Consider the following 23,534-nt stretch of genomic DNA (forward strand, 5'->3'; position numbering starts at 1 on the left):
GAGGAGGAGGAGGGCGGGAGGTTGTGTTTATCACGTGGTAACGGGATCCTCTCTCTAACGGCGGCTGCCCATGCCGGCCCTCACCTTGCCCAGGGTGGTGTACTCCACCGCGATCTCGCTGAAGAAGAAGTACACGTAGTTCCCGTACTCGATGGCGTGGAGGAAGTGCGGCTCTGATGGGGACAAGACACACACGTGCAGAGAGTCGGTCAGTCACTCTTGATCTCATGGTTAAAAGAGCATGTCAGTCGTATGGGATTACTGCAGGAATAGCCTGTATGTATAAACTTAACAATAACAATACTTAACACGACATAGTACATTCTGTGAGGAGCAGCATGTAAGATGTTGTCTCTCTCCAGTGCCATCTTTAACACTATGTAGAACACAGAACATGGCTTCTGTGTAGTTCATGAATGGATCTCCTTGGGAATAGCATTAACAGATTTCAGGCTAATATAGGAGTCCTCTGTAATTAAGGGGTTCTGATACCAAAGTATCAAGAAAATAATAACCTGGTCCTCACACTAGATTTTGTATTAAGCCTATCAAAAGTCTCCACATGCCTCCAGCTTTGCACAGTAAGGTGCATATTATGTTATTTGTCACAATAATGTGTCAGCTATAAGGCAAAACCAGAACTGCATTTTCAACAGCAGGAAGATAATTTGCACCGTCCCTGGGTAGACACCGACGACATTGCTACCTTACCGCTCAGATCTTACACATTGTCAATAATAACTAAAAACATTTGTCAATTTATACAAAAATGAACAGTTCATACAGTATGATGGACACAGCCGAGGCCTGGGTTATTAGTTATTAGTTCTGTGGTATATGACTGTTTTCCCCAGTAATATGGAAGACACTCTCACCTCGGAGCCACTTGGAGTCATACTTCACTGTACGGAGGACAGGGCTGCTCTCTCCCAGGCTGCGGTAGATCACTGCGTCACTGGCTAGGAAGTCCGTCATGGTAGCGGAATAGAAATTGCCTCCTGAAAGAGATTCCCGGGGAGGGGTCAATCCCAATTATAGGAACACCGGCTGCAATGGGAACACCAGGAAGACCTGGACCAAGGTTCTTCAGCACGTAGGCGCTGGAGCACTAGGCCCTAAGCATCCTCAGGTACTGGTGCAGTCCGATTTTCACGGTCTGGCCTCAAAGGCCCAGGTGTGGTGCATCACACCTGTAGCTTTCTGGAGTTTGACCTCGGGCCCACCCGCTGGTCCTCCGAGACCAGAGCAAGGCTCTTCCAGTATCTGATCACAAGGCAGACAACTACACGGCTTCAAAATTAAATCCAACGGAACAGCTCCCCAGAAAGGACCCGATGTGTCCTCTCTTCTTGGCCCGCGCACGCGGGGCGTTCTACAGTGACCTTTGACCTCAGTTAACATCAGGTCAGGGGTCACGGGGCACTCACCAGCGAACAGGCCCACGTTGGACTGCCTGGATTCGAAGGGACAGCGTGCCTGGCCGACCACCTCTTCGCCTTCCTGCTCCAGGGTGGCCATCTGGAAAACCGATGCAAGCGAGGTGGCGGTAAGAAACGGCAGAGGAACAGAACACCTTTCAGTGCACCGCAATGGCGACGCGCACAGCGACGCGGGACTGTTTCATTGTCACAGCAAGCCATCTCGTTAGCAGAGACAAGAACCACTTCCACACATCACAGGCGGCCGGGTGTACAAGTCGAGCTGGAGATGACATGAGGAAAGTGCGTCCTGGTGAGTCCTGAGGCCTTCTGCATGAGGAGCTTCGTTATCTGTCATCATGGGTGACAAAATCCATGCCAGTTGTTTGTGTGAGGTACATCCTGCTCTCAGCTTGGTGTCAGCCTGTGCACTTGGTGTTAATGAAGCATGCCCTCCGTCAGGAAGAAACGCACACACTTGAGAAGACAGCTCTTCACCCTTCTCTCGCCCTCGCGCCCCCCTCCTCTTTAACCCTCACTTTCCCCCTCCTCTCCCTCTCCCCCTTCCTCACTTCCCTCATCTACCCTTTCAGATCCCTCTTTCCTTTCATGGCTGCCTCTCTCTCTCACTCTCCTTCACCTTTCCTCTCCACTCACAGCCTCTCATAAACCCTCTGCCTACATAAATCAGTATTTGTCCGTAACCCACCTAAATTCATATACATGCGCAACTACACCTATGTATCTGCATTTATATATGTATATATTCGGCAGTGACTTATCCATTGAACTATATCAAACAGAGCTGGGGCAGCTTATTATAGCTTGCATGAGGCAGTCTGTTCAAATACACACGGCCAAAAGAAAGAACGCACTCGCTTAGGTAGCGCCAGCTGCCAGCAGTGCAAACTCGCTCAGCTAATACTGCTGGATTCAAAGCAGCGGTGGGACAGAAATAGCTTTGTGTAACCGCGCCAGAGCTGGCTCTTTTTTTTTTTTTTTTAAAAAAAAGAGTGCGCTGCTCAAAATAGCACCGAGGCACCGGTGAAAACGTACAGAAGTCGAACTCAGACAAGAGCTAATAGCCTCGCTGCGCTGCTGCCAGTCTTCATGATGTTAGGAGTGTCACCAAATTACAGATGCCTCCAGTTTTCTAAGGTGGCGGATATGATCGTTCTAAAACCTCCCTTCCCTGCGCTGTAAAATGCTCCCTGGGGGCTCAGACTCTGGTTGCGACTCCACTGGTGAGGTGTTAAAAGGCCTTCTTGAGAACTGTTATCTCGTGGCTTGGTCCTGTACCATTTTTATTTCATTGCTCTTAAATAACACAATGCCAGAAGAGGAAGGCTTTGCTCTATGAACCTAAAGAAGACTCTGTAGAAAAAACCCCATAAGCAGTGGGGTTTCTGGAATCATACAGCTCTTCACCACCCGGAATTGAAAATACTTCAGCAGCGGGTGCCTATTTCTTTCTTATCACTGGTCGAGATCCCGACCGGCTACCGCCAGTGGGCCAATCTGGTTGACGGCAGATGTCACTCATGGCCGCCGGGAGAAACGCCAGGGGCCGCAGCCTCACGGAGCACGTGCGCTGGGCGGGGCGCCGCATCACTGCCGCCCCGCCGCTGGGGGCTTCGAGGAAAGAACCCCTTCCTCCGCAGTTTCTCGGGACACGGAAGGCCGGCGTTTCAGGTCCCGTACCTTGTAGTTTCGGCAAGTGGGATTGAAGGCGTTCGTCCCGCAGGCGAACAGCATCTCGTCATTCCGCGGCACCAGCACCTTGATGTAGTTGTAGCACTCGTCCTGCAGGAGAGAACCATGTGGGGAGAGACGTCAGCGGCACGCTGGAGCGCCCCCTGGGGACCTGGGGGGTTAATCCGCATCCCATTAGGAGGCCTGGCCTGCGGGTCTTTATTTTATTTAGGAAGCTGAAATTATTTAGGACCGTGCCTTTTCTTATTCAGGAAGCTGAATGTCCTTTTGACACTGTGCATGACCTGACGAGATGGGGAAGCTCATAGCACAACCCCGCCAAATTGGGCTGCACTGGAGCGACCGCACTAATTATCAATCCTACCTCCCGATTGTAATGTAGCTCTGTTGTTGCAGAAAAATCTAATCCGCCTGGGATACATTTTGGGCAGCACAGTGGTGCAGAGGTTAGTATAGCTGCCTTGGAGCACTGGGGTCCTGGGTTCAAATCCAGACCTGGGGCGGTAGCATGTTTGTCTCTCCTTGTTTGCATGTATTTCCTCCGGTTGTTCCAGAATCCTCCCACAGTCCAGAGACATGCTGGTGGGATAACTGGCTTCTGGGGGAGTCAGCCCTGCTGTGAGCATGTGTGTCTGCCCTGCGATGGACTGGGGTCCCCCATCCAGGGCGAACCCCGCCTCGTACCCGCTGCTCGCTGGGCTACGCTCCGGCTCCCCGTGACCCTCAAGTGGATGTAGTGGGTAAGAAATGGATGGATGGATGGGTGCGCTTAACGTTAAATGTGGCACGTCTTTAGTGGGAAGACGTGATTTTGGGATCGAGGGATCCTTACTGAGTAACTAACTGAATGAGCAAGACGGGGCCTCAGACAGAAACAGCCGATTGGTCGTTCTAACTTGCAACGAGACCACCAGGAAACGTCCCGATACTCACGCTGTTCTTACCCCTCACAGTGCACTTCTCCACGTCTTTTGTCTTCCAGGTGATCTTCTGCAAAGCAAAGAGAAAGAGGGAGCCAATCAGCCTGCACCACCAGTAATCGCTCGTTGAGCCCTTGCTAGCATTTCATTTCATGTGTTTTAACTTTCGGTGACTCAAAACAGGGAAAAAAAATCCTCAGCAGAGGAAGCTGAAGGAAGGAAGGAAAGAAAAACAAAATTACTTGTTCAGCAACTGGATTAGTGCTAATATGGTCCCAACTTTCACGAATATAATAGCACTAACAAAGTTCTGTTTTTTCCCCCCTCTAGATGGCCCTTACAGAATAATTCGTATTTTCCTCACGTCCTTCTCCCTGACTGCTTGCCGCAAATGATGCCAGTGACAAAAAAAAAATCTATCAGGTAGTTAACAAGGCTCTGAGGTAGCAGTTCTGATGTGCTGCTGCCTGACATTAGGAGGCTGATCCTTCAGGGAGATTTAATGACCCTTCTGTCTTCGGAGGTGGAGACTGAACCTCATCAGCAAAGCAATGAGGAATCGTTAATGGCCTGGGCACTGATGATAAGGCTGAGGAAACGAGATGAGCAAAAAACTCATAGATCTAAAAAGAAAAGGGAACTGATCTTGCAGCTCCCTGCGAAGCAGACTGGAATTAAACTCCTTATCGCAGGTATGCTACCCAGCCAATTTTCTGTGCAACACATCAAAATACATAGCACTTCGCTGAAACGGTGCAATTTGGAGAGAATGAATGGCACAGGCTACACGTACAAGTGTCTTGAAGAAGGAGGGAAATGGACATTGAGATAGATTGCATTTCGAACAGAAAACGAGAGGTACCTTTTTTTACACCAAGAGTGGCGGGTGTCTGGAACAAGCTGCACTGGGCTCTTTGAAGAAAGAGCGACACAGGAACTTTTCAATCGGACAGCCCACTGTGCAACTAAATGTGCAAGAAACAAAGGTCTCCTCCTGTCCAACAGATCTCTTGCATTGTCTTATTACCTATGTGTATCTTTAACAATGTGCCACTAGTAGCTGATCTCCTCCACCCCAGCTCTGCCTGCTTCCTTTATGGCTGTCAGATACTGGAGCTCACAGAGTGGAGGTGAGACTTACCTGCTGTGGAACAATCTGCTCGGCTGAGGTGCTGAGATTGATGGCGAAAACATGATCCCTAAAAGACAGAATTTCTTTTAAAAAAAGAGGCAACAGAGTCTCCATCTGTAGCAATAAGGCCATCTATCTATAGCTTAAATCACCCCCCCCTACACCCACCAACGTCACCAGTCTGTGTTTGAGCATCACGTAGGAAGGGATTTATAGCTCATCACCATAAAAGAGCTAAAGACAAATTTTCTCCTTGGGAAAAAAAAGGCACCTACAGATCGATGCATGAAATGCCCACCCCCCAATAGCTTCAACACCTGAGCTTTTTTGTAAAAAAAAAACATGTATTAAACCTCAGAAGTTACTAAGTTTGCTCATTTTTTTTACTCTGTTCTCACTGAGGCCTTTAAGTGCCTGTTGGTGCCCCAGAGATTGATGATCGTGCCCTGTTTTTCAGGAAAGCAATGCAGGATGCTCTAAAAAAGGCAGGACTCGGGGAATTTAACCAGTTGGCCGCAGGCTTTAGGAGTCCTGCTAAGTGTGTCCCCTTAGCTTAGCTTGAAAGTGGGTAGAGTTCTGCTGGTAGGAGATCCTGCTATGTTTGTCTGTATCTGCCTGGATCTGTATCCCTCTTTCTTTAGGTACGATATATCTGCATTTATCTTTTCATATCTATTTATATCTTAATCTGACACAATAAACGGAGAGCTATAATGTAAATAAAAGAATACATTATTTCCTATATAGCACACCTATATGAACTGTTGGCGTGAGAGTGACCCAGGGGCCCGTTACACTTCTTACAGGGTCCTGACCGAGGAAGCAACTGTGCTTCTGGACATAACCCAGCTTTTTAGGGGGACAGTTGCGTGAGGGGAGTGAGCAGGGTGGGGTGTTTAATTCCACCAGGGCACCATCTCTCTGCCCCACGCAGCAGCCCCAGCGCCGCCTTGGCTGGGGAGCCGATCCACCATTACGTAGCAGACCTGCGACAGACCGTGCTCTTTTACAACTCACGGCGGCAGGGAACGGCTGTGTGACGCACTCTGGCCCTGGAGAAACCGGGGGAACGGGAAACCGTGCAGTAGATACTGGCAGCGCGCTGGGTCGACCTCCGACCTCGGCGAGAGCCATTCGGGGGGGGAAGGCCGACGAGACAAGGGAATCATCGCCGGCGAGCACATCATGTAAATGTCTGACAGTCGTATGCAAGTGATGTCTTCTGCCCGACGACAAAGATGCCCCTGGAACCTCACCCTGGCCGCTGAGATTAGACCTCCTGAGGAAACTGGACTCAGGAGGACTGATCATCAGAGGGCATCAGATTGCAGCAACAACGGAGCTACAGTGTCCCCCTGCCCCCCCTTCACACTTCAGACTGTTTAGCGCGACCGCAGTGGGGAGAAGGGAGGCGGCCGAGGGGTAAGGGGGCGAGGGGCTGACCTGGCCGCGATGTAGAGCATGTGGTTGATGCGCAGCATCCTCTGGAAGTCCAGGCCCAGCCGGACGGTGTCGTTGTCCGAGGTCAGGCCCTGGAACCCCGGGTACCGCAGGGAGTCTGGGACAGAACACGGAGCGAAAGTGAGCACTCGGCGGGTCTCTGACCGGGCAGCGGGCCGAGCCGGCCGGTCCTCGTCTGTGCTGTCCAAGCCCATTGCGGCATCAGGCTTGGGGTCCCGACAGCCAGCGGCGCTGACCCGGCAGAATCCTTGCACATGGGATTCTGAAAACAATGTTTTACTGGTGCAGGAAGAAACACCAAACCACACGTGCAGAGCTGAACTACGCCAGAGCTGAATCACCCACAAAGAAAGAGTGGCCCTCGTCTACGTGGATCCACGCTCCACAATTCAGTGATGGACTTAGAGTTAAAATTCTTGCCTTTCCCTATTCTGGAACTGGGGACCCTCCACAGGTGGGGTTATAAATCCCCTAATTATTACACCAATGTGCTTACTTACACTTGATCAGACTTGTCTTGAGGGTTTCAGGATGATATGAAGCGGAAGACATGAGCAAGCATGTCGAGCAAAGGAAGCCTCCTCCATCAGCCCTTTCTGCAAAATTTACTCTCAACCTTGGTGAACCAGGTGCTGTACAAGCAGTCCTTTACCTCATAAAACTAGAGCAAAGACTTTCATTTAGAAATAGCACAGCGCATCCTTCGAGAGGAGAGTCTTTTTAAATCTCTCTGCTTTACATACTGTAGGCTCAGCTGGCCTTCATAAGACGGGACATACTGTTAAAAGACCGTCAGCCTACATATGGTTTGTTAATGGGCAAAGGTGTAAAAAATTTTTTTTAATCATGCAGACGTGGAGACTTAACAGTTGAGAACTTTATCGCTCTTTAAATTTCACGCGTGTACCATCACAGGAAGGCTGAATTTAGCACAATGTTTCTCAGACACAGTCTAGAGCCGGCGTACATCTGAAGCTTTTATCTGCTCACTTCCTGTGTCTGGCAGCAGCAAGGGTGAGCGCTACTTGTTGAACACTGTCTGTGTTCAAGGTCAGGAGTCCAGGTGCTGGTGCTCCTGAAATGTCGTCTTGTAGCTCACCTGACCTTTCTGTTAGGAGGGGCATAGGGAGCTATAATGTCTCAAGTGGACAATGGTGGTGAGTGACTGTTGGTCTACGGGTCACACATGGTGCTGGAGAGCCCTAGGCTCTGCAGGCCAGCAGAGCCCTAGGACACCATCACATCACCGATTTCACCATTAGGTTTCTATGAGGAGGAACACTTGGATGTTAAAGGAGCATTAAACAAGGTACCTGTGTACTTATTAACCTATGATTTTTAAGGTGGACAGTTTTGATCACCACATTATTGAAAAGATATTGCTGCTCTGCAATATATCCAGAGAAAATCAACTAGGTACATTCCAGGACTTAAGGGAACTGAGAACAGGAAGCACACTGACAGGCTGGAGGAACTGAGTCTCTTCAGTCTGAAGGGAGTATCCCACCACTGACAGGCTGGAGGAACTGAGTCTCTTCAGTCTGAAGGGAGTGTCCCACACAAACAGGCTGGAGTAACTGAACCTTTTTCGCCTGGAACAGAGAAGGTCATGAGGGGATCTGATACAAGTACTCAAAATCCTCAAGGGCACTGACAAAGCCAATCCAGTGGACTTCAGATTGAACACTAGAATAGGAAAAGGAGGACATAGGAGGAGCCTCAGTGGAAGTGCATTTGGAACTGAGAACATCAAGCACTTCTTCACAGAAACAGTTGTGTGAAGAAAGCTACCCAGCCACGTAGTTGAAGCCGATACCCTGGACCCTTTCAAGAAAGAGCCGGATGAGATCAAATCAATTAGCTACTAACAACCAAATGGGGCTGGATGGGCTTTGATTCACTCAGCTGACTTGGAGCAGCATCCCTCCTGGACCCTAATGAATTTGCAATGGTCTTCCGCAAGGAGATGGGAAAGATCTGCTTCTTGCCCCAGCGCAACTCGGGACTGTGATAAGTCACGGAAGGGAAGAGTTCCCAGCTCGCTGCGCATTATGTAATCTGCTACAGTACATCGCGTACGGAAAGTTTATTAAATTAAAAACAAAAACAGAAAAACAGCAAACTGGGAGGAGGGAGATCAGGCTGGCGGAACAGGAGCCCTGCTGAGCCGCGTTAATACTCTCTGGAGCCTTGGGACAAACATGTGACTGGGTAGCAGCGAGAAAAACCCAGTCCTGACCTTCGAAACACATGATTTATCTGAAATTACAACCTGCGGGGAGTCGGGCTGCCTCTTCCTCTGTTCAGAGTCTCGGATCTCCTTTATCTCCTTTATTCTAACCGGCTTTCTCCTGGCCGCGGACAGGTAAAAGAGGTCTGCCTTGTGATGTTTTATTCTTTCACACTGCAGGTTCAGTTCCTTCATCATTTTTTTTTTATAAAACCGAAAGATCACTGAGAGGCTCCAAGCAATCCGGTCTGGTCCCAAACTCCAGCTAAGATCTCTCACTCTGGTTTTACGTTGAGAGATCAGAGTGAGATGCGTGACCTGCAGCACCCACCCCTACTCCTTAGGTATAAATTCTTCATTCTGGCCAATCTGGTCTCATAAATAGCTGGAGTCTGTAAGGGAAGATCACTGCCTGTCACAGTGACAGGTAACGGTGTCGGCTGAGCCTTCTTTAGAGCTCTCTGTTCTTAACTCTCAGTGAAGTCATTGCTATATTTGCCATTCTGCTTCATCACAGTGACGTGCAGAGCTTAGATGAGCTTGGAAAGAAAATGACAGAGATCACACTGTGCTGCAAAGGGCAAAGGCAGTCTTTCTTTCTGCTCCTGAACAGATAAATGTGTGCGTCCAATACTGATCACGTGACCAGTGGTGTTAGCCACTGTCCTTTCTGGTATGCTAGCGATTTCTGCACTAATGTCTCTCCAATGCCATGGCCCCCTGGTAAAGGCACCGAAGGGGTACTCACGTTGCTGGTCGACAACGTTGATTGGCTCCAGGTCTCTGGGGAAGGGCGAGGTCAGCGCCGTCACAGCCAACAGAAGGGATGTCAGCGTCAGGGCCCCGCCCACCAGGGGGTGTGGCGGACAAGAGGGCGGGGTCATCTCTACAAGTGAAAGGGGTCAGGGACGGGCAGGGGAGGGGACAGCAGCAGCACGGGTCCTCGCCACAGGCTCAGCAGGGCAGCATGGCTCACCACGCCGGACAAGCACGGTCTGCAAAGAAAGAACAAGGGCCCTTGCTTAACGTACCCATTTATATTTCTGACTTGACCTTGATTATGAGAATTAACCGACGTGTTTAACTGATCAATGCATGAATTAATTTTCTCGGTACCTCAAGCTAGCTAGCACAGACAACTAGCAAGCAATTCACACTCATTTGGCCCCAGGCTCAGCTCAGCATGCCTCCACTCCAGACGAATCTGTCTTTTCATCCATTCCAAGATGATACAGACAAAGCACTGTTAAGACTGGCGGAAAAGAGATCAATTACTTTGCTGTGCGTCGCCTGCCTCGGAAGACTGCAGACTACAGGGTTTAAACTGTTCTCAATTAAAAAATTATTTTAGGAAATGACAATGGCCACCTGGCAACTTTGGGCCACTGAATGCTCAGCGAGCAGAGCACAGAAAACCCCTGATACCGGACACACAGCCGCAAGAGGGTCACTAAAGCAATATTTACTTTTATCAGGACAGCCACACTGCACACAGAACTGAACAGCTCCATCCTCCCCTTCATTCCTGACGGGCATCAGCTGCCACCAGCGCACAGCCCTGCCGCTTCCAGACTCTCCCTCCTGCCACCCCTCGAGCCTGCCGCCCCCCGACAGCCCGACCGGTCCGGGACCCGCTGCTCCCCCTGCCGATTAGCTGCTTAAGCATTTTGCAAGCACCCTGGCAGGAGCCGACAAGCAGGAGGGGGCGAGCGGGGCTGGACAGCGAAGAAAGTACGTTCCCAATGAGGTCCAGGTGGGCCTGCGCGGCTGTCGCAGCTGACAGGGCTGAGCGTGGGGGGGGGGGGTCTGGCCTGTGAACCACCCCCGCCTTCCCCCAGTCTCCCCCTCTAGCTGTCTTGGCTTGAACTCCTATTTCCAGTGGGTCCAAAAAAAGACTGCATTTCTCCAGATTCAGAAACAGTTCGCAAAGCTCGTGGAACACCGTCAATACGGTCTCAACCCAGACTGGCATTAGAAATGCTGAGATATGTTATCATGAAACCGCAATTCTCATTATGACCTGCGCTGCCCTTTTATCCACAGAGACCTAAATCTGAACTCGTTCACACTCCGGCACTTCGTGTGAAATACCTTGACTAAAGGTCAAGCCCCACACGGGATGTGAACCTACAACCTGCCAGCTATCCAGAAATCCAGACCCTCCTACTGCAATGTGGACTGAGCAGTGCGCACAACCTCTCCGTCCTGCAGATGAATAAATATAAGCAGTCACAGCCACACCACTAAGAACTCTACTTGAGTTATTTAGCCACAGTAGCATACTGCGCTATCAGGTCTAAGATAGAGTGGGATGAGACTGTCCTTTGCATTTGACAGCTTGTCAGGTTAAAAAAGGCTGAATGCCACAGCCCTAGTTATGGAAGGAGCCACGGTTAATTGTACATTGAAGGGCCGTGAGACTGAGGCTGTCATAGACACCAGCACCTGAACATCTACTGCAGGTTTATGCTGCACTTAAAACACTTCAGCCAAATCGGACAGTGAAAATGTCATCTTTTGCAAAACCTCAGGTCTAATGGCTTTCTTAAAATTAAACACTGAGCTTAAGGGAAGTTCTGCTTTTCAGAACACAGTCAGCCTCACTGTCTAGAAAGACACGAGAAGAACATACAGTACCAGCATATCCTCAGGCCATTTCTGCCTTGTGACCAATTTACCTCTGTGCTGCTTCTGCTTAAGAAATCATGCCTTAAGAAATCTCTCTTAAGAAATAAAAACCGCTTAAGACCCGTATCATTACTGCATAACTTGATTCCTATGGCAATTGCAGCTTATGAAAAAAAATCAGGATGAGAAAGTATAAAACTCCCTGGCAGGGAGGGATACAAGGGGATGGAATAAAAAACAGTCAATATGTGCCCCAGACACCCATGTGGCCCAGCACACTGCTTTTTGTCCCGTCCTTATCCCACATAATTTCCGGTCTTTTAGGATCCAGAAGCTCCAGAGCTGGGCATTAGGGGAACCACACCTTGTAACACAACTGTAACACGGGATGGAAACAAGGGAGAGGCCGCATCGATGAAAGCAGGCGGCACCCCAGTCTTTTCGCCTCGTGGGGCTGCCGCCGCTCCCATTACACAGGACATAAAAGATACGCTTGCCGAGATCGCTTGCTTTTCTAGAGCGTGCGTGCGTGTGTCTGCCAATGTACTCCGGAGGAACTCTGTTTGTCCATCTCTGGAAATGCTGGAGCGCACACACACACACACACACACACACACACACACACACACACACACACACACACTGGAAAAGCACGACATTCTGACGTAAGCAAGATGCAGCTTGAGTTTTATTCAAAAACACGCCATGGTCCTACAGTCTATGCGCTGTAAAAGTTCATGCTTGCCTACCCCTTGCTATAAAAGTTACAGGCAAAAAAAACAGCTTTAAACGCAAAAAGAAAACCCCTCTGGAGCAAGGAAGGACTGACGCAGGCAGTTGCTGGAAAGAAGCAGTCAGCACCCCCTGGGATCCTGCACACTGCAGCCAGGGCAGGGTGGCTGTTTTTCGGCCAGGGCTCTCGGTCTCTCGTCAAAACAGCAACTCCTGCAACTCGCCAGGCCCCAGCTTACAGTGACGTCAATAAGAGACGTGCTGCTCTTCCAGTTGGCACTCAAACTCCTGCAAGGTGCCGTGGAGCTCATGGAGGGTAAAAGCATGCCTACGGGGTGCTGGTCTCCCGTGCGGATGCAGGAGTCACTGCCGGACAGCCAAGTCTTAAACAATGAGGTATTCCAAACAGAATAAGAGAACCCCCCCCCAGGGGAGGTGTGGAAAAAATCTTAGCAGTTCTTCCATTAAATAAGCGTAGGAGATGCTTTCCATATGACTGTATGAAGACAAGTCTGCCAGGCACCGATGTGTTTGAGGCTGCTCTGTTTGGTGCCTCGTATTTTTGCCTACAGCAAGGGAAAGGGCTGGCCTTTTCACACCTACAGTGCTGTGCACACTTTAAAATTATATCTCCCATCGCACCTTCGGGAAAAGCTACCGTGGTAGAGCAGCTGGTAAGGTGACAGACCACCCCCCCCTCCGCCCCCCAGTGCCTTGTGATGAAGTAGCCAGTCTGTGCTCTGCCAGAGTGGGGCTCCCATTATCTGACAGCTCCTAATGAAGCCGCGGCCCCTCTGTAGAAAAAAAGGGAGAGGGGTAATGGGCTGTGGAGAGCCCAGGCTAACGTGCCTAATCGTGTTTGAAATGACAGTGGTGTCCAGGGACCCACAGCGTGATTTATCAGGTCAGTCTGTAAAGTAACGCAGCAGAGCAGGGTGGGGCTGGTGCAGTTGAAACGATATACCATCTTCAGCAGGGCTCGGAGGAGGGGGGGTCTCATTAGGACGGAATTGGGAACACAGCCTCCCCGTCTTTCACGTTCCAAAATCCCGCGATCGCCAAAAGCTACGCTGTCCTCCACCTTTGTTCAGATCTACAGCGAAAGACAGAGATTGAGCTGGAAAGCGAAACAGCAACAGGAGGAGAACGAAAGCCCAGGCCCCAGGTACAGACGGGCCTACTCCCGTTAACAACCCTCCTCATATTAATACGATTGGAAACATGTGGCACGTCTTTACACAAAGGGGGGTGGGTGCATGGAACAAGAGGGATGCCCTTGGCTGGATAAAGCCCTTACACCAGTAAAGTAACAGTGAACGTATGAATGGCCTCTTCTTCTTTGCAGCCCAGTGAGATACAACTCTACCCATGCACAGCTAACGGACAAGCAAACGACAGTGTTACCATAGCCAACAGTCCTTGGGAACATCCCAGCATTCCTAGAACTCAAGGTCCGGTGCGGAACAGGCAGCTATGTCCATGGGAAAACAAAGCCAAAATGGAGGTAAAGCTACAACGTGTGAGCTTTCTTACTAATAATCAATCCGGTGACTTTATTTAGACTTGACCACTCCCTCCCCCAACACATGGGCAAGCATCTCTGTCAGGCCTCTCCCGTCGGCAGGCAGCGGGGAGTCTAGTTGACTACTCTTCTCCATCACTTCCGCCCCTCCCCAGGGTCCCCGGGACCCTCATAAGGAAGCCCTTGTTGCAACAGATGTGTCGCTCGTGCTTCACCCGCACCAAGGCATAACGCCTCTGCCGGGGCCAAAAGCCGAACTGTCCCTCCAGCGGGTTTCGAAGCAGAACAGGAAAGCCCTCCTGCCTTGACTGAATGAAAAGCTGCTTCCCATCCCCAAAGCCTCAACCTCCCTGGTCTCCTTAGTAACGGAGATCCGAGATCTAATTTCCAGGTCAGCCAGCCCCAGTTTCAGCGAGGCCAGCCGCCAGCCCCCAGCTCCCCCCCCCCCCCCCAACACCTTTCTGGAAAAGGAAAATTGAAAAGGGAAGAGGAAAAAAAAAGAAGGTACAAATAAAATGTAAAAGACGGACAGAACTAGGGTGCCGATGATGGAGGGTGTGTGGGGCGGCTGGGCCGGGGGAGGGGGAGTCGGAAGCAGGATTTTCCGAGCTCTCCTCTCCCTCTTTCGGACCTTCCAAAAAGAAAGGAAAAAAGAAATCCCATCAGCGCGTGGCACAGAGAGGCAGTCCTTGCTGGTTCTTTTGCCTCCGTCATTTATAGAGGGATCATTGGAGAAACAGCACCCTTTTTGACCGAGTTCCAGATGAAAGGACACCCCCACCCCTGATTAATTAATTTCAGTTCTCTGGATGAAGGTTAACAGCCCCCTCCGCTCAGTTAAGGCTTAAACCGTGGAACTGCGCTTTGATGATTTGAAATGCATGAGGCACATCTACCAATCAATAGCCATTGTTTCTCACTGATCTATCTGCATGCTTCAAACCCAAGCCCAATAACCAGAATTATAACCGTGCATCAAGCAAGGATCCTGCTATGCTACCTTGCTTCCTGATTTAATCCGAGTCAATTCTGCTTCTCAGGAGGAGACGGTTATTGTCAGTTGTGCCGTGTGGTAAAATCACAGCTGAGGCTTCGTTATTGAACCGTCTTATTCTGATGAGATTGGGAATTCAGCCTGAACAGATACGTGTGTTTTCAGCAGTGACTATATGCCCTTGCCCCAAAAATGACACTTAACCTTTGACCCCAGGACCACAAACCAATCAGCTGTTCTTCCTGTGGTACGTGGTGAGAAACCACAATGAATTGATGCCTGCTCTCTAAAAACAGGATAAAAAGAAATAAGTCACAAGTCCAAATAATGGGTGATTCATTAGGGAGAATTATTTGTAATTCCTCATTATCAGAATGTATCCTGGGGTACAAGGACACGTCCAAGATCTTCAAGCTTAAACACTACGAGACTCAAGACAGAATCTGCGGCCAGTGGATTGAAGAGACTTCAAAAAAGAAACGACAGACCTTTCTGCGCAATTTTACTATAGAAACAGGGCTCCTGAAATGTTTGGAAGTGCAGATCAGAAAATGCAAATGGAGATACAGTTCTTACATTCATACGCGTGACTTTTTTTTTGTCCCTCAGTTCCGCTGTTAGGGGGGAAATTTCTAAAAAAATGTCTTTAATAGATAAGTTCTACATTAACAGAGCAGGAGAACATGCTAAAGAGTGTGTGTGTGTGTGCGCGCAGTCGACTTGGTTCAGAACTCCCTCATGCCACGACTGCTAAAGTCGTCTCCTGACAGCTCAACAATGGGAATAGAAATGTCTCCAGCCCTGCGCTTAATAGAATACAATATTGCGCCCCTGTCATTATTTCTCTTTGCCTTAGCTCCCGAGGGGAAAGCGAGCGCAGCGAGATGAGGACGATATGCTCGCGCTCCTGCAGGGAAGATGAAAAACAGTGCATTGCACAAGGGGGAGAGGGAGAAAGGGTGGAAATCGCAAACAATAACCGCTGTCAGTGCTCATCTTGCAACTTATCGCTCATAATCCCCTCGATACGTCTTTATTAACGTCCACCTGGGTCTCCGACAGAGCGTTTATTAGAGCTGCCATTTTGAGGGAGGAAGTAGGAGACTGGGGCTGATGGCTTGTTCAGCCTTGGGGTGCGTGCACTCACTTAGGGGGACAGAGTGGTCTTGGATTAAAGTGGATCTTATCTCCTTTCCCGTTCCGCCTTCTGTTCTCTGCTGCTATTGCCTGAATGTTAACACTTCAATTTCTGGTGAGGAACTTTTCTGAAAAAGGACCTGTGTACTGGGGGAACCAGTTCAGAGATGCACAAGGCATTGTGCATGAAACACCAGTGTGTGCCTGGACAGTGTGCAGTACTCTACTTGCAAAAGCACTAGGAACCAGCAGGGCTTGGCAGGTGTGACTACCCAAGAAAATCACACCTGTTGCAACAGAGCTGCTCTGATGGTCAAAATCCAACTCTGCAATCTTAAAGTATCACAAACCCTGAATCCTTAGTATATCACCAACTACCAGGAACAAGAGATGCATGTTCCTTGGTGACATGGATTAATTTGGAGTCAGTAATCGCAGCTAATCAACACTATGTCAGACTAAATCCTGTGGTAGAAGAAACATTTTTTTCTGGAGCTTTTCCCAGGTTGCAGATAGAATTTCTCCTACTTCAGTTTTTCGAGAATTCTTTTGAGAGTTTCATTTTATGCAGGTGGTACTCATATTGGACGTTTATTAAGAAGCTGTTTTGGACTGTGGTGACCAGGGTAACAATGTCCCAGGGACACAGTATTGTACATGAGATACCATATTTTGGGTGTAAAATTAAGCAGAGGTCATTGAAGATCCCTGGGCTCTGTCCTGGATAAATACCACACAAAGTAGACACATTCTGAACTCCCTAAAATCCCTCCTTAACTCAAAGGGTGTAGATGTTTCTGACTATTCCCTCTCATGTGCTGTGGAGTGGGGCTGCTGTGTCACCCAGATGGGTGGAGATCCTCTGGGATCAATAGTGCCATGTGATTGCAAGGAATTTTTAATTATTATAAGGGGGCTGTCCTGGAACACGATGGGGAAATAACAGGTGTAACTGTTATTTATAGAAAACAAGGATTAAAAGCAATGGCAGACTATCCAGTGCTGAAACAGCCATACTGTACTACTCTAGGATTTAAGAACGTGCACCGAGTTTTAAACCTTGCAACAAAGCTTACACAGCTCAATCACATACAAAAAAAGTTACAGAAGGATACTGACAAATGCTTTGATATTATGCATTTCTTTCTTATAGCTGTATGGGCACGGAGAAAGAGGAGACAGCTGTGGCAATGCTTTTAAGCAGACAAAAGGCCAGAACGGAGGGGGGATGTTATGAAACTCTATTAGAGCAGGAGTTGTACAGCTGGTCCTGTAGCCTTTCTCTGCGAGCCAGCACTGCATGCGAGTCGCAGGGCACTCAATTTCCCGACGGAAAAGGCACTCCATTAAAGCAGGCCCTCTGCGATTGTAATCAGCTCTACGGCACGGGAAAGAGGCAAGGAAAAATGAGACGCAGAGACTGATGGGGGTTAAAAACAGACCGAGGGATCGAAGGTCTGAAAGAACAGCTAGCAGACTGGGTGGGTGTCACTGGGAGAATGAACCCTACAAGTAGAGATGACTGGTCCTGGTCTGGGCCAGGTCACACTGTAACCCTACAGTCCAGAGATCCGCTGGTCCAGTCTGGGTCACACTGTAACCCTACAGTCCAGAGATCGCTGGTCCAGTCTGGGCCGGGTCACACTGTAACCCTACAGTCCAGAGATCGCCGGTCCAGTCTGGGCCGGGTCACACTGTAACACTACAGTCCAGAGATCGCTGGTCCACTCTGGGTCACACTGTAACCCTACAGTCCAGAGATCCGCTGGTCCAGTCTGGGTCACACTGTAACCCTACAGTCCAGAGATCGCCGGTCCAGTCTGGGCCGGGTCACACTGTAACCCTACAGTCCAGAGATCGCCGGTCCAGTCTGGGCCGGGTCACACTGTAACCCTACAGTCCAGAGATCACTGGGCCAGTCTGGGCCGGGTCACACTGTAACCCTACAGTCCAGAGATCGCTGGGCCAGTCTGGGCCGGGTCACACTGTAACCCTACAGTCCAGACATCGCTGGTCCAGTCTGGGTCACACTGTAACCCTACAGTCCAGAGATCACTGGTCCAGTCTGGGCCGGGTCACACTGTAACCCTACAGTCCAGAGATTGCTGGGCCAGTCTGGGCCGGGTCATACTGTCCAGAGAATATATGCTACAGTCCAGAGATCATAGAAAAAAACAGAGCTTACTGTATCAAACTAAAAATAATAAAAAAATTAAGTCTGCTTTTGATGTTGATGGGAATGAAAATATGATACTGTTTAAAGCTGAAAAATAAGGCTTTACTTTCATACAAAGTTCTGCTTCTGTAAAAATTATACTGTATATCTGAAATAGCCATCAGATAATCTTTCTCTCCTGTGGCAAAATAAACTCATGACATCCCTCAGCGCCAATCACACGACCAACCACTAACCCAGCACCCCCCCACACACACTTAATGAGTGTGTGTTGAACAAACAGGATCAGTTTACAAATCGTTCAGTTTATCAATTCATTTGAACAGATTTCTGTGTTCCTTTCCCTTCTTTTAATCTTCCCTGAGGGCATTTTTATTTCTCATGCTGAAAAAGGTACAGGAAGAAAAAGAGGGAAAAAAGAAAGAAAGAAAGAGAAAGAAGACAGGCCGTCGCGGTCCCAGATCACCTTGTAAGTCTCTCCATCCGTGTTTCCTGACAAACTGCCTTCCCAATCACCATTATCCCTGTTAAAACCTCACCCTCTTACTGCCGTTGCATCGGCTTGTGGCATCTCGTCCGCAGCCCCCGCCGGTCACATGTCAGTACGGCCTGCTTTGCAACGTGCAGCTCCAGGGAGTAAGAGCTTGGGGGAAAGAAAATATGGGGACTGGGAGCCGAGGCAATGCTTTAAAGGCAGACAAAAGGCCAGAACAGAGGGGGTACGTTACGAAATTCTATTAGAGCTGGAGCTGTGAATTAAGTGGCCTTTCTCCTTGAGACAGCGCTTTGCAAACTGGAGGCTGTTGCAATATGGTCAGGGTAGGTTTTGATAAGGGCTGGTCATGCACTTTTTCCATGACCTTCTGGGAAATGTAGTTCAGGCAAGAACTGCCAAGCTATCTGAACCCAGCCGCCCTCTTTTGCTCGTGGGCTTTTCTGACCAATGGGGCACGAAGAAACTCGGAAAAAAAGGCGTTATGAAATGTATGAAAAACCGAAGAATTGGTCATCAATCGTCACCAATGCTGGGTTTAAGACAACGGAGCCACACAGAATTAATCTGTTGATTCAGAGAACAGCCCCGAAGCAACCAGACACTCACGCCATCCTTCTCAAGAGGCCCTGTACAGCGGCAGGGATGACTTTAGGCCATCGAGACAGAAATAAGACGGGCGGGCTGGGTCTCATGATTTAAGCCTGGGGGTGTGTACATGTGGGTGTGCACGTGTGCGGATTTTGGTGGTTGGGGCGGGGATGGATTGGTGGGGATGGGGGGGGTCTCCCTTCCATGTGGTCTAATTAAATCACCACTCGCCCTTTCCGGTGAGGAGCCCACAAAAGGCCGGCGTCCACAGGGGACACATGTAAGCAGAACAAAAGGGATGAAGGCCCTCCCCTCCAGCGGGCACGAAGCTCGCGGTAGTGGGAGAGGCAGCTGCCTGAACACACAGAAAACGTCCTTGTCACCGGACCCCTACCTCCCATTTCGGTAAGCGCTGGGTAGACAGCGGAAGCAGATTTTTTAAAAGTGCTGCTGAAATGCTTGCCAGCGCCTATCTGACGCCGACTCTGCCCGGCTCCCCCGACTCGGCAGTGACGGACCCCGACCGGCCACGGCTGGGGACAGGGAGCCACGCTGACCCGCCCGACTCCCCCCGAGCAAGACGGGGGGGGCTGCCCGTCGGAGCGACGGCAAGGCACGTCCCCGTCGCCTTAAAGCTCCCTCCTGCTCGCCCCGCTGGCCCTGCTCCGGCTTGCCCCACGCTGCCTCTTCAGCGCACGGCGCCACTCCGTCCGTGTGAAGGAAAGAAAAAGACTTAAAAAGCAGGAGTCGCTGGAGCAGGCCTCCCTGAGGCTAGACAAGCAGAATATGAGAGAGAGAGAGAGAATCTCTCCCGGTGCGTAACAGACCCTGGACCGCTCTTTAAACACATTTGTACGGAAAGCATAAAAAGGAGAAAAAAAAACCAGACCCATCCATAACTGCCAGATCGAGGCGAACGCGGGCTGTTAAGCCCTCTCCGAGATGTCATTAAGCAAGAGTGCTTGATAAATGCACTGCGCTCGCCGAATTTGAAATTCTCATTAGTCTGTGTGCAGAAGAGAATGGGGAGCCATTACTCTTGTGTGGTTGACACCGAGACAGAATTTGGGGGTTGGGGGGAGGCGGGGGTGTCATGTCGGTGTGTTGTGTGTGCGTGCCGGCGGCGGTCTGGGTGGGGGTTGGGGTGAGTCTTGGTTGCCTGATTTTCCTCTCTTCCTGGGCAGCGGTACAGGTGAGTACGGGGGTACCGGTGCCCCCTCCCCCAAAACCAGGGGGCGAAGAAGCGACCCGAGCTTGTGACGGCTGTGTCTGGTCAAGTCCGGGTTAACATGGCTTCGTTACAGAGCTCCAACGCCCCTCCCTGCCCGTGCCCGTGACCCAGGCCATGTGTGGCTGCTGGCCTGTACCTCGGCCTCAACACCCTGAACCCCTGACCCCCTCAGGTAAGGAAACAAAGAACCACATCCCCAGCAAGGAAAAGTACCAGCAGTCCTGCAAAAAAAAATCCTGCTGCCCCAAGCTTTACCCCGGGTTTCTAGCTTGTTTTCCATTTCAACTCTAACTCTAACAATATCTAACCTGCCCACCCCTCAGCCTCAGCGGGACATCCTGGGGTTAATTCTCATCATCGAGTGTTCAAGCTTCCTGAGTCCTGAGGCCTTTAATTAATCAGTGACTCACTGACAATCAGCGCTGATGACACAGCTCCATGGGAGGTGAACAGGGGATTGTTTTATTTCCAGGTCGGGAATTAAAACATGCAAAACCCACCTGCCAGACTGCACGCCTCCACGCCCACCCACCACCCTGAGCGAAGGCCGCTGGACAGACATTCAGGTTTCCGGTGGTCTGCTCTCGCAGTCTGGCTGCTGCCAGACAGCAGCTCAACAAGCGTACTGTCCCAGAATTACTGACTTCTTCTTTTTTTTTTTTACCAGGAGTAATGCATCGTATTTTAGATAACAGGGCAAATTGGCACTAGGGACCTTCATTTCTTTGCTAACACTACGATAAAAGCTTTGTGTATCTGATTAAGATGAACAAAGAAAAAAATGTCATACACAATTAAGGGGAATTATAGATCACTGTGTAATAATCACAAGCACTGCAGCACCACCGTACTGCTACTCAGCCAGCCTCAAACACTGCTCTTCGCCTGAGCCCGTGTGGTGGCGTGCTCACCTAGGCTTGCCCACTGCAACATTAAAGCACAGCAAATATGACTCGTTCATTGGCTTTATATAGCGCCTTTCATCCTGAAGGATCCTCATCGTGCTTTACAGGTAAGAAGGGAGCAGCTTCCTCCGAACACCAACCAGGGCTGAGTCATTGAGCCCACAGCAGGGAAACTGATTTGGGAAATTCAGGAAGTGGAATTCGGGACAGGAACCGTCTCCAGCCCACTTGTCGCAGGATCTGTGATGACCACATGGCCCCCATTTACCATCTCAGCCGACAAACAGCAGGAGCACAGCTCTCTCCAGCTGCATCACTGCCGTTAATCAGAAACTCCATCCTCGGCTGCAGGACAGCTCATGCTGGTGATGGCTTGACCGAGCACTTTATTTTTTTTTTTTGCAGACAAATGTTTGAAACCACTGCATTTTATTATTTTTTTTACCTTTATGTCCCAGTTTTACAAGAACAATTTACTCTATCGCCCCTGCCCCCCGCTCTCACTCCAAATGGCTTTGACAGATGAAGACTTTCGTGCTCCGGACGGTGTGGTGGGCGCTGCTCGCCATCAGCAAAGACATTTCGCCAAAATGAGAACACGAAAAAATGCCCTTCGCTGAGCAAAACAGCGTGAAATTGTTTTTCTTTTCAGGTTGGGGCCATGTAAACAGCGGGGGTAATAACCTGCAGGAGGCCGAGGGAATAAGAATTGAGTACTCGTTCTGACAAGTACCGAGGGGCCTGGATACTACTGTTCCGATACATGATCGTTCAGAACGGCGGTGGAGGAGGGAAAATAAACTCAGATTAATTGGAAAAATTCTTTGCATTTATATAGCTCTTTTTTCATCCCAAGGGACCACCAAAAAATATCTTTACATATAAAAGAGGTCCCACTTCAAGCCCCACTAAAGTGCGCCACCTGGGAGACTCACAGCAGCAATTCTGCACCAGCAGCCCCCCTGCACACAGACCAGGGGTGGAGTTTTAGGGAGGTCAGGCTGCACAGCCACGAGTTTAGGCAGGACAACGGGGTCAACACCCCAACTCATCCCGACAGTGTCCCGGGATCTGTAGTGACCAGTAGTCAGGACACCAGGGTCAACACCCCACTCTTACTGACAGTGTCCTGGGGTCTGTAGTGACCAGTAGTCAGGACACCAGGGTCAACACCCCTCTCTTACTGACAGTGCCCTGGAGTAACCAGTAGTCAGGTACTAGGTTTAACATGTCAACTGGAGTACAACACCTACTACAGAAGTGTCCCTAATCGCACAGTCCTACTGGGGCATGGAACTGGAAATTCCAGTCTACGGGCAAGAGCGCCACATACTGGTCCACCAAAACCACTGACTGTGGTTTTACCTGGAGGACTCCCACCCCAGTACTGACAAGGCCTGGCCTTGCTTCGCATCTGGGATCTAAGATCTGATGAGATCAGGGTGCAAGGTGAGAATTCTGCCGCCTACGAATAAAGAGAAGCCACACTGTTACAGAGTTTTGATAGTGCAGTAATGAGGCTGTGCAGCACCAGGGCCCATTTCTCATTCGAGTGGGAAAATGTGTATCAAACGCTTCTCTGCCCCTGCTCTCTCCTGTGCTGTCCTCGCAGAACTCACCGTGGCCCGGCTAGACCCGCGGTGATTTTAATCGCTCAGGTGTAAAATCGCTCCACGTCTGAATAGGAACGAGATGACTATGTGCGTACGGGCATACAAATGCATCAGCTGAAACGACAAAGATATAATCTGCTGCACCCAGAACGTGCTGAGTGCGTCAATACAGCCCGGTCGCAACGCCCTGCAATTTTCTGCTCATTACTCAAGCACGCAGACCGTGATGGATGCAGAAATCAAGAGAACAAATGAACACTGAATTCGGAACATTAGAAAACATGAGTTCCAGAAAAGCCCTTTCAGTTCAGTGGTTTCCATAATGAAATGTTTGATGACAGCATGGGGCTTTTATTCTTTGATTGACCTACGTTATGAATGTAAACTATACCCCGATACAGACACACTGCTTTTGGCTGCCAGGAAAAGGAAAATGGCTCAATAATCAGTCCCTCACATACTGTAACTGGACCAATTGATTGATTAATGCGTTAACAAACGGACATAGTGCCGTCCCCGTCGAGGACAAGGATGGCATCCAGGACTGGGAATTCTGGTGGCCTGCAGTCATATCATTCCAAAGGATCTACTCAGTGTTTCATAACCGCACGGGAACTCCCAATATTTTGGAGGGCATT

At 49.8% G+C, this 23,534-nt stretch overlaps 1 protein-coding gene across 2 annotated transcripts in view; it reads right to left on the reverse strand.

Annotated features, from left to right (window-relative positions):
* sema6cb (semaphorin 6Cb) overlaps positions 1–23,534 on the reverse strand; it is a 124,178-nt gene that overhangs the window by 26,125 nt on the left and 74,519 nt on the right. For both annotated transcript variants that reach the window (XM_088905315.1, XM_088905314.1), the window contains exons 5-12: positions 9,623–9,869; positions 6,627–6,741; positions 5,193–5,250; positions 4,065–4,121; positions 3,120–3,221; positions 1,428–1,518; positions 876–998; positions 85–173 (exon numbers count right to left, since the gene is read on the reverse strand). In XM_088905315.1, the coding sequence (XP_088761441.1) occupies positions 85–173; positions 876–998; positions 1,428–1,518; positions 3,120–3,221; positions 4,065–4,121; positions 5,193–5,250; positions 6,627–6,741; positions 9,623–9,758 (771 nt within the window). In that variant the 5' untranslated portion in view covers positions 9,759–9,869. The remainder of the gene's footprint in view (positions 1–84; positions 174–875; positions 999–1,427; positions 1,519–3,119; positions 3,222–4,064; positions 4,122–5,192; positions 5,251–6,626; positions 6,742–9,622; positions 9,870–23,534) is intronic.

This window comes from Atractosteus spatula, chromosome 25 (assembly GCF_055471065.1).
Source record: "Atractosteus spatula isolate fAtrSpa1 chromosome 25, fAtrSpa1.hap1, whole genome shotgun sequence".
In the NCBI taxonomy this organism is placed as follows: Eukaryota; Metazoa; Chordata; class Actinopteri; order Semionotiformes; family Lepisosteidae; genus Atractosteus; species Atractosteus spatula.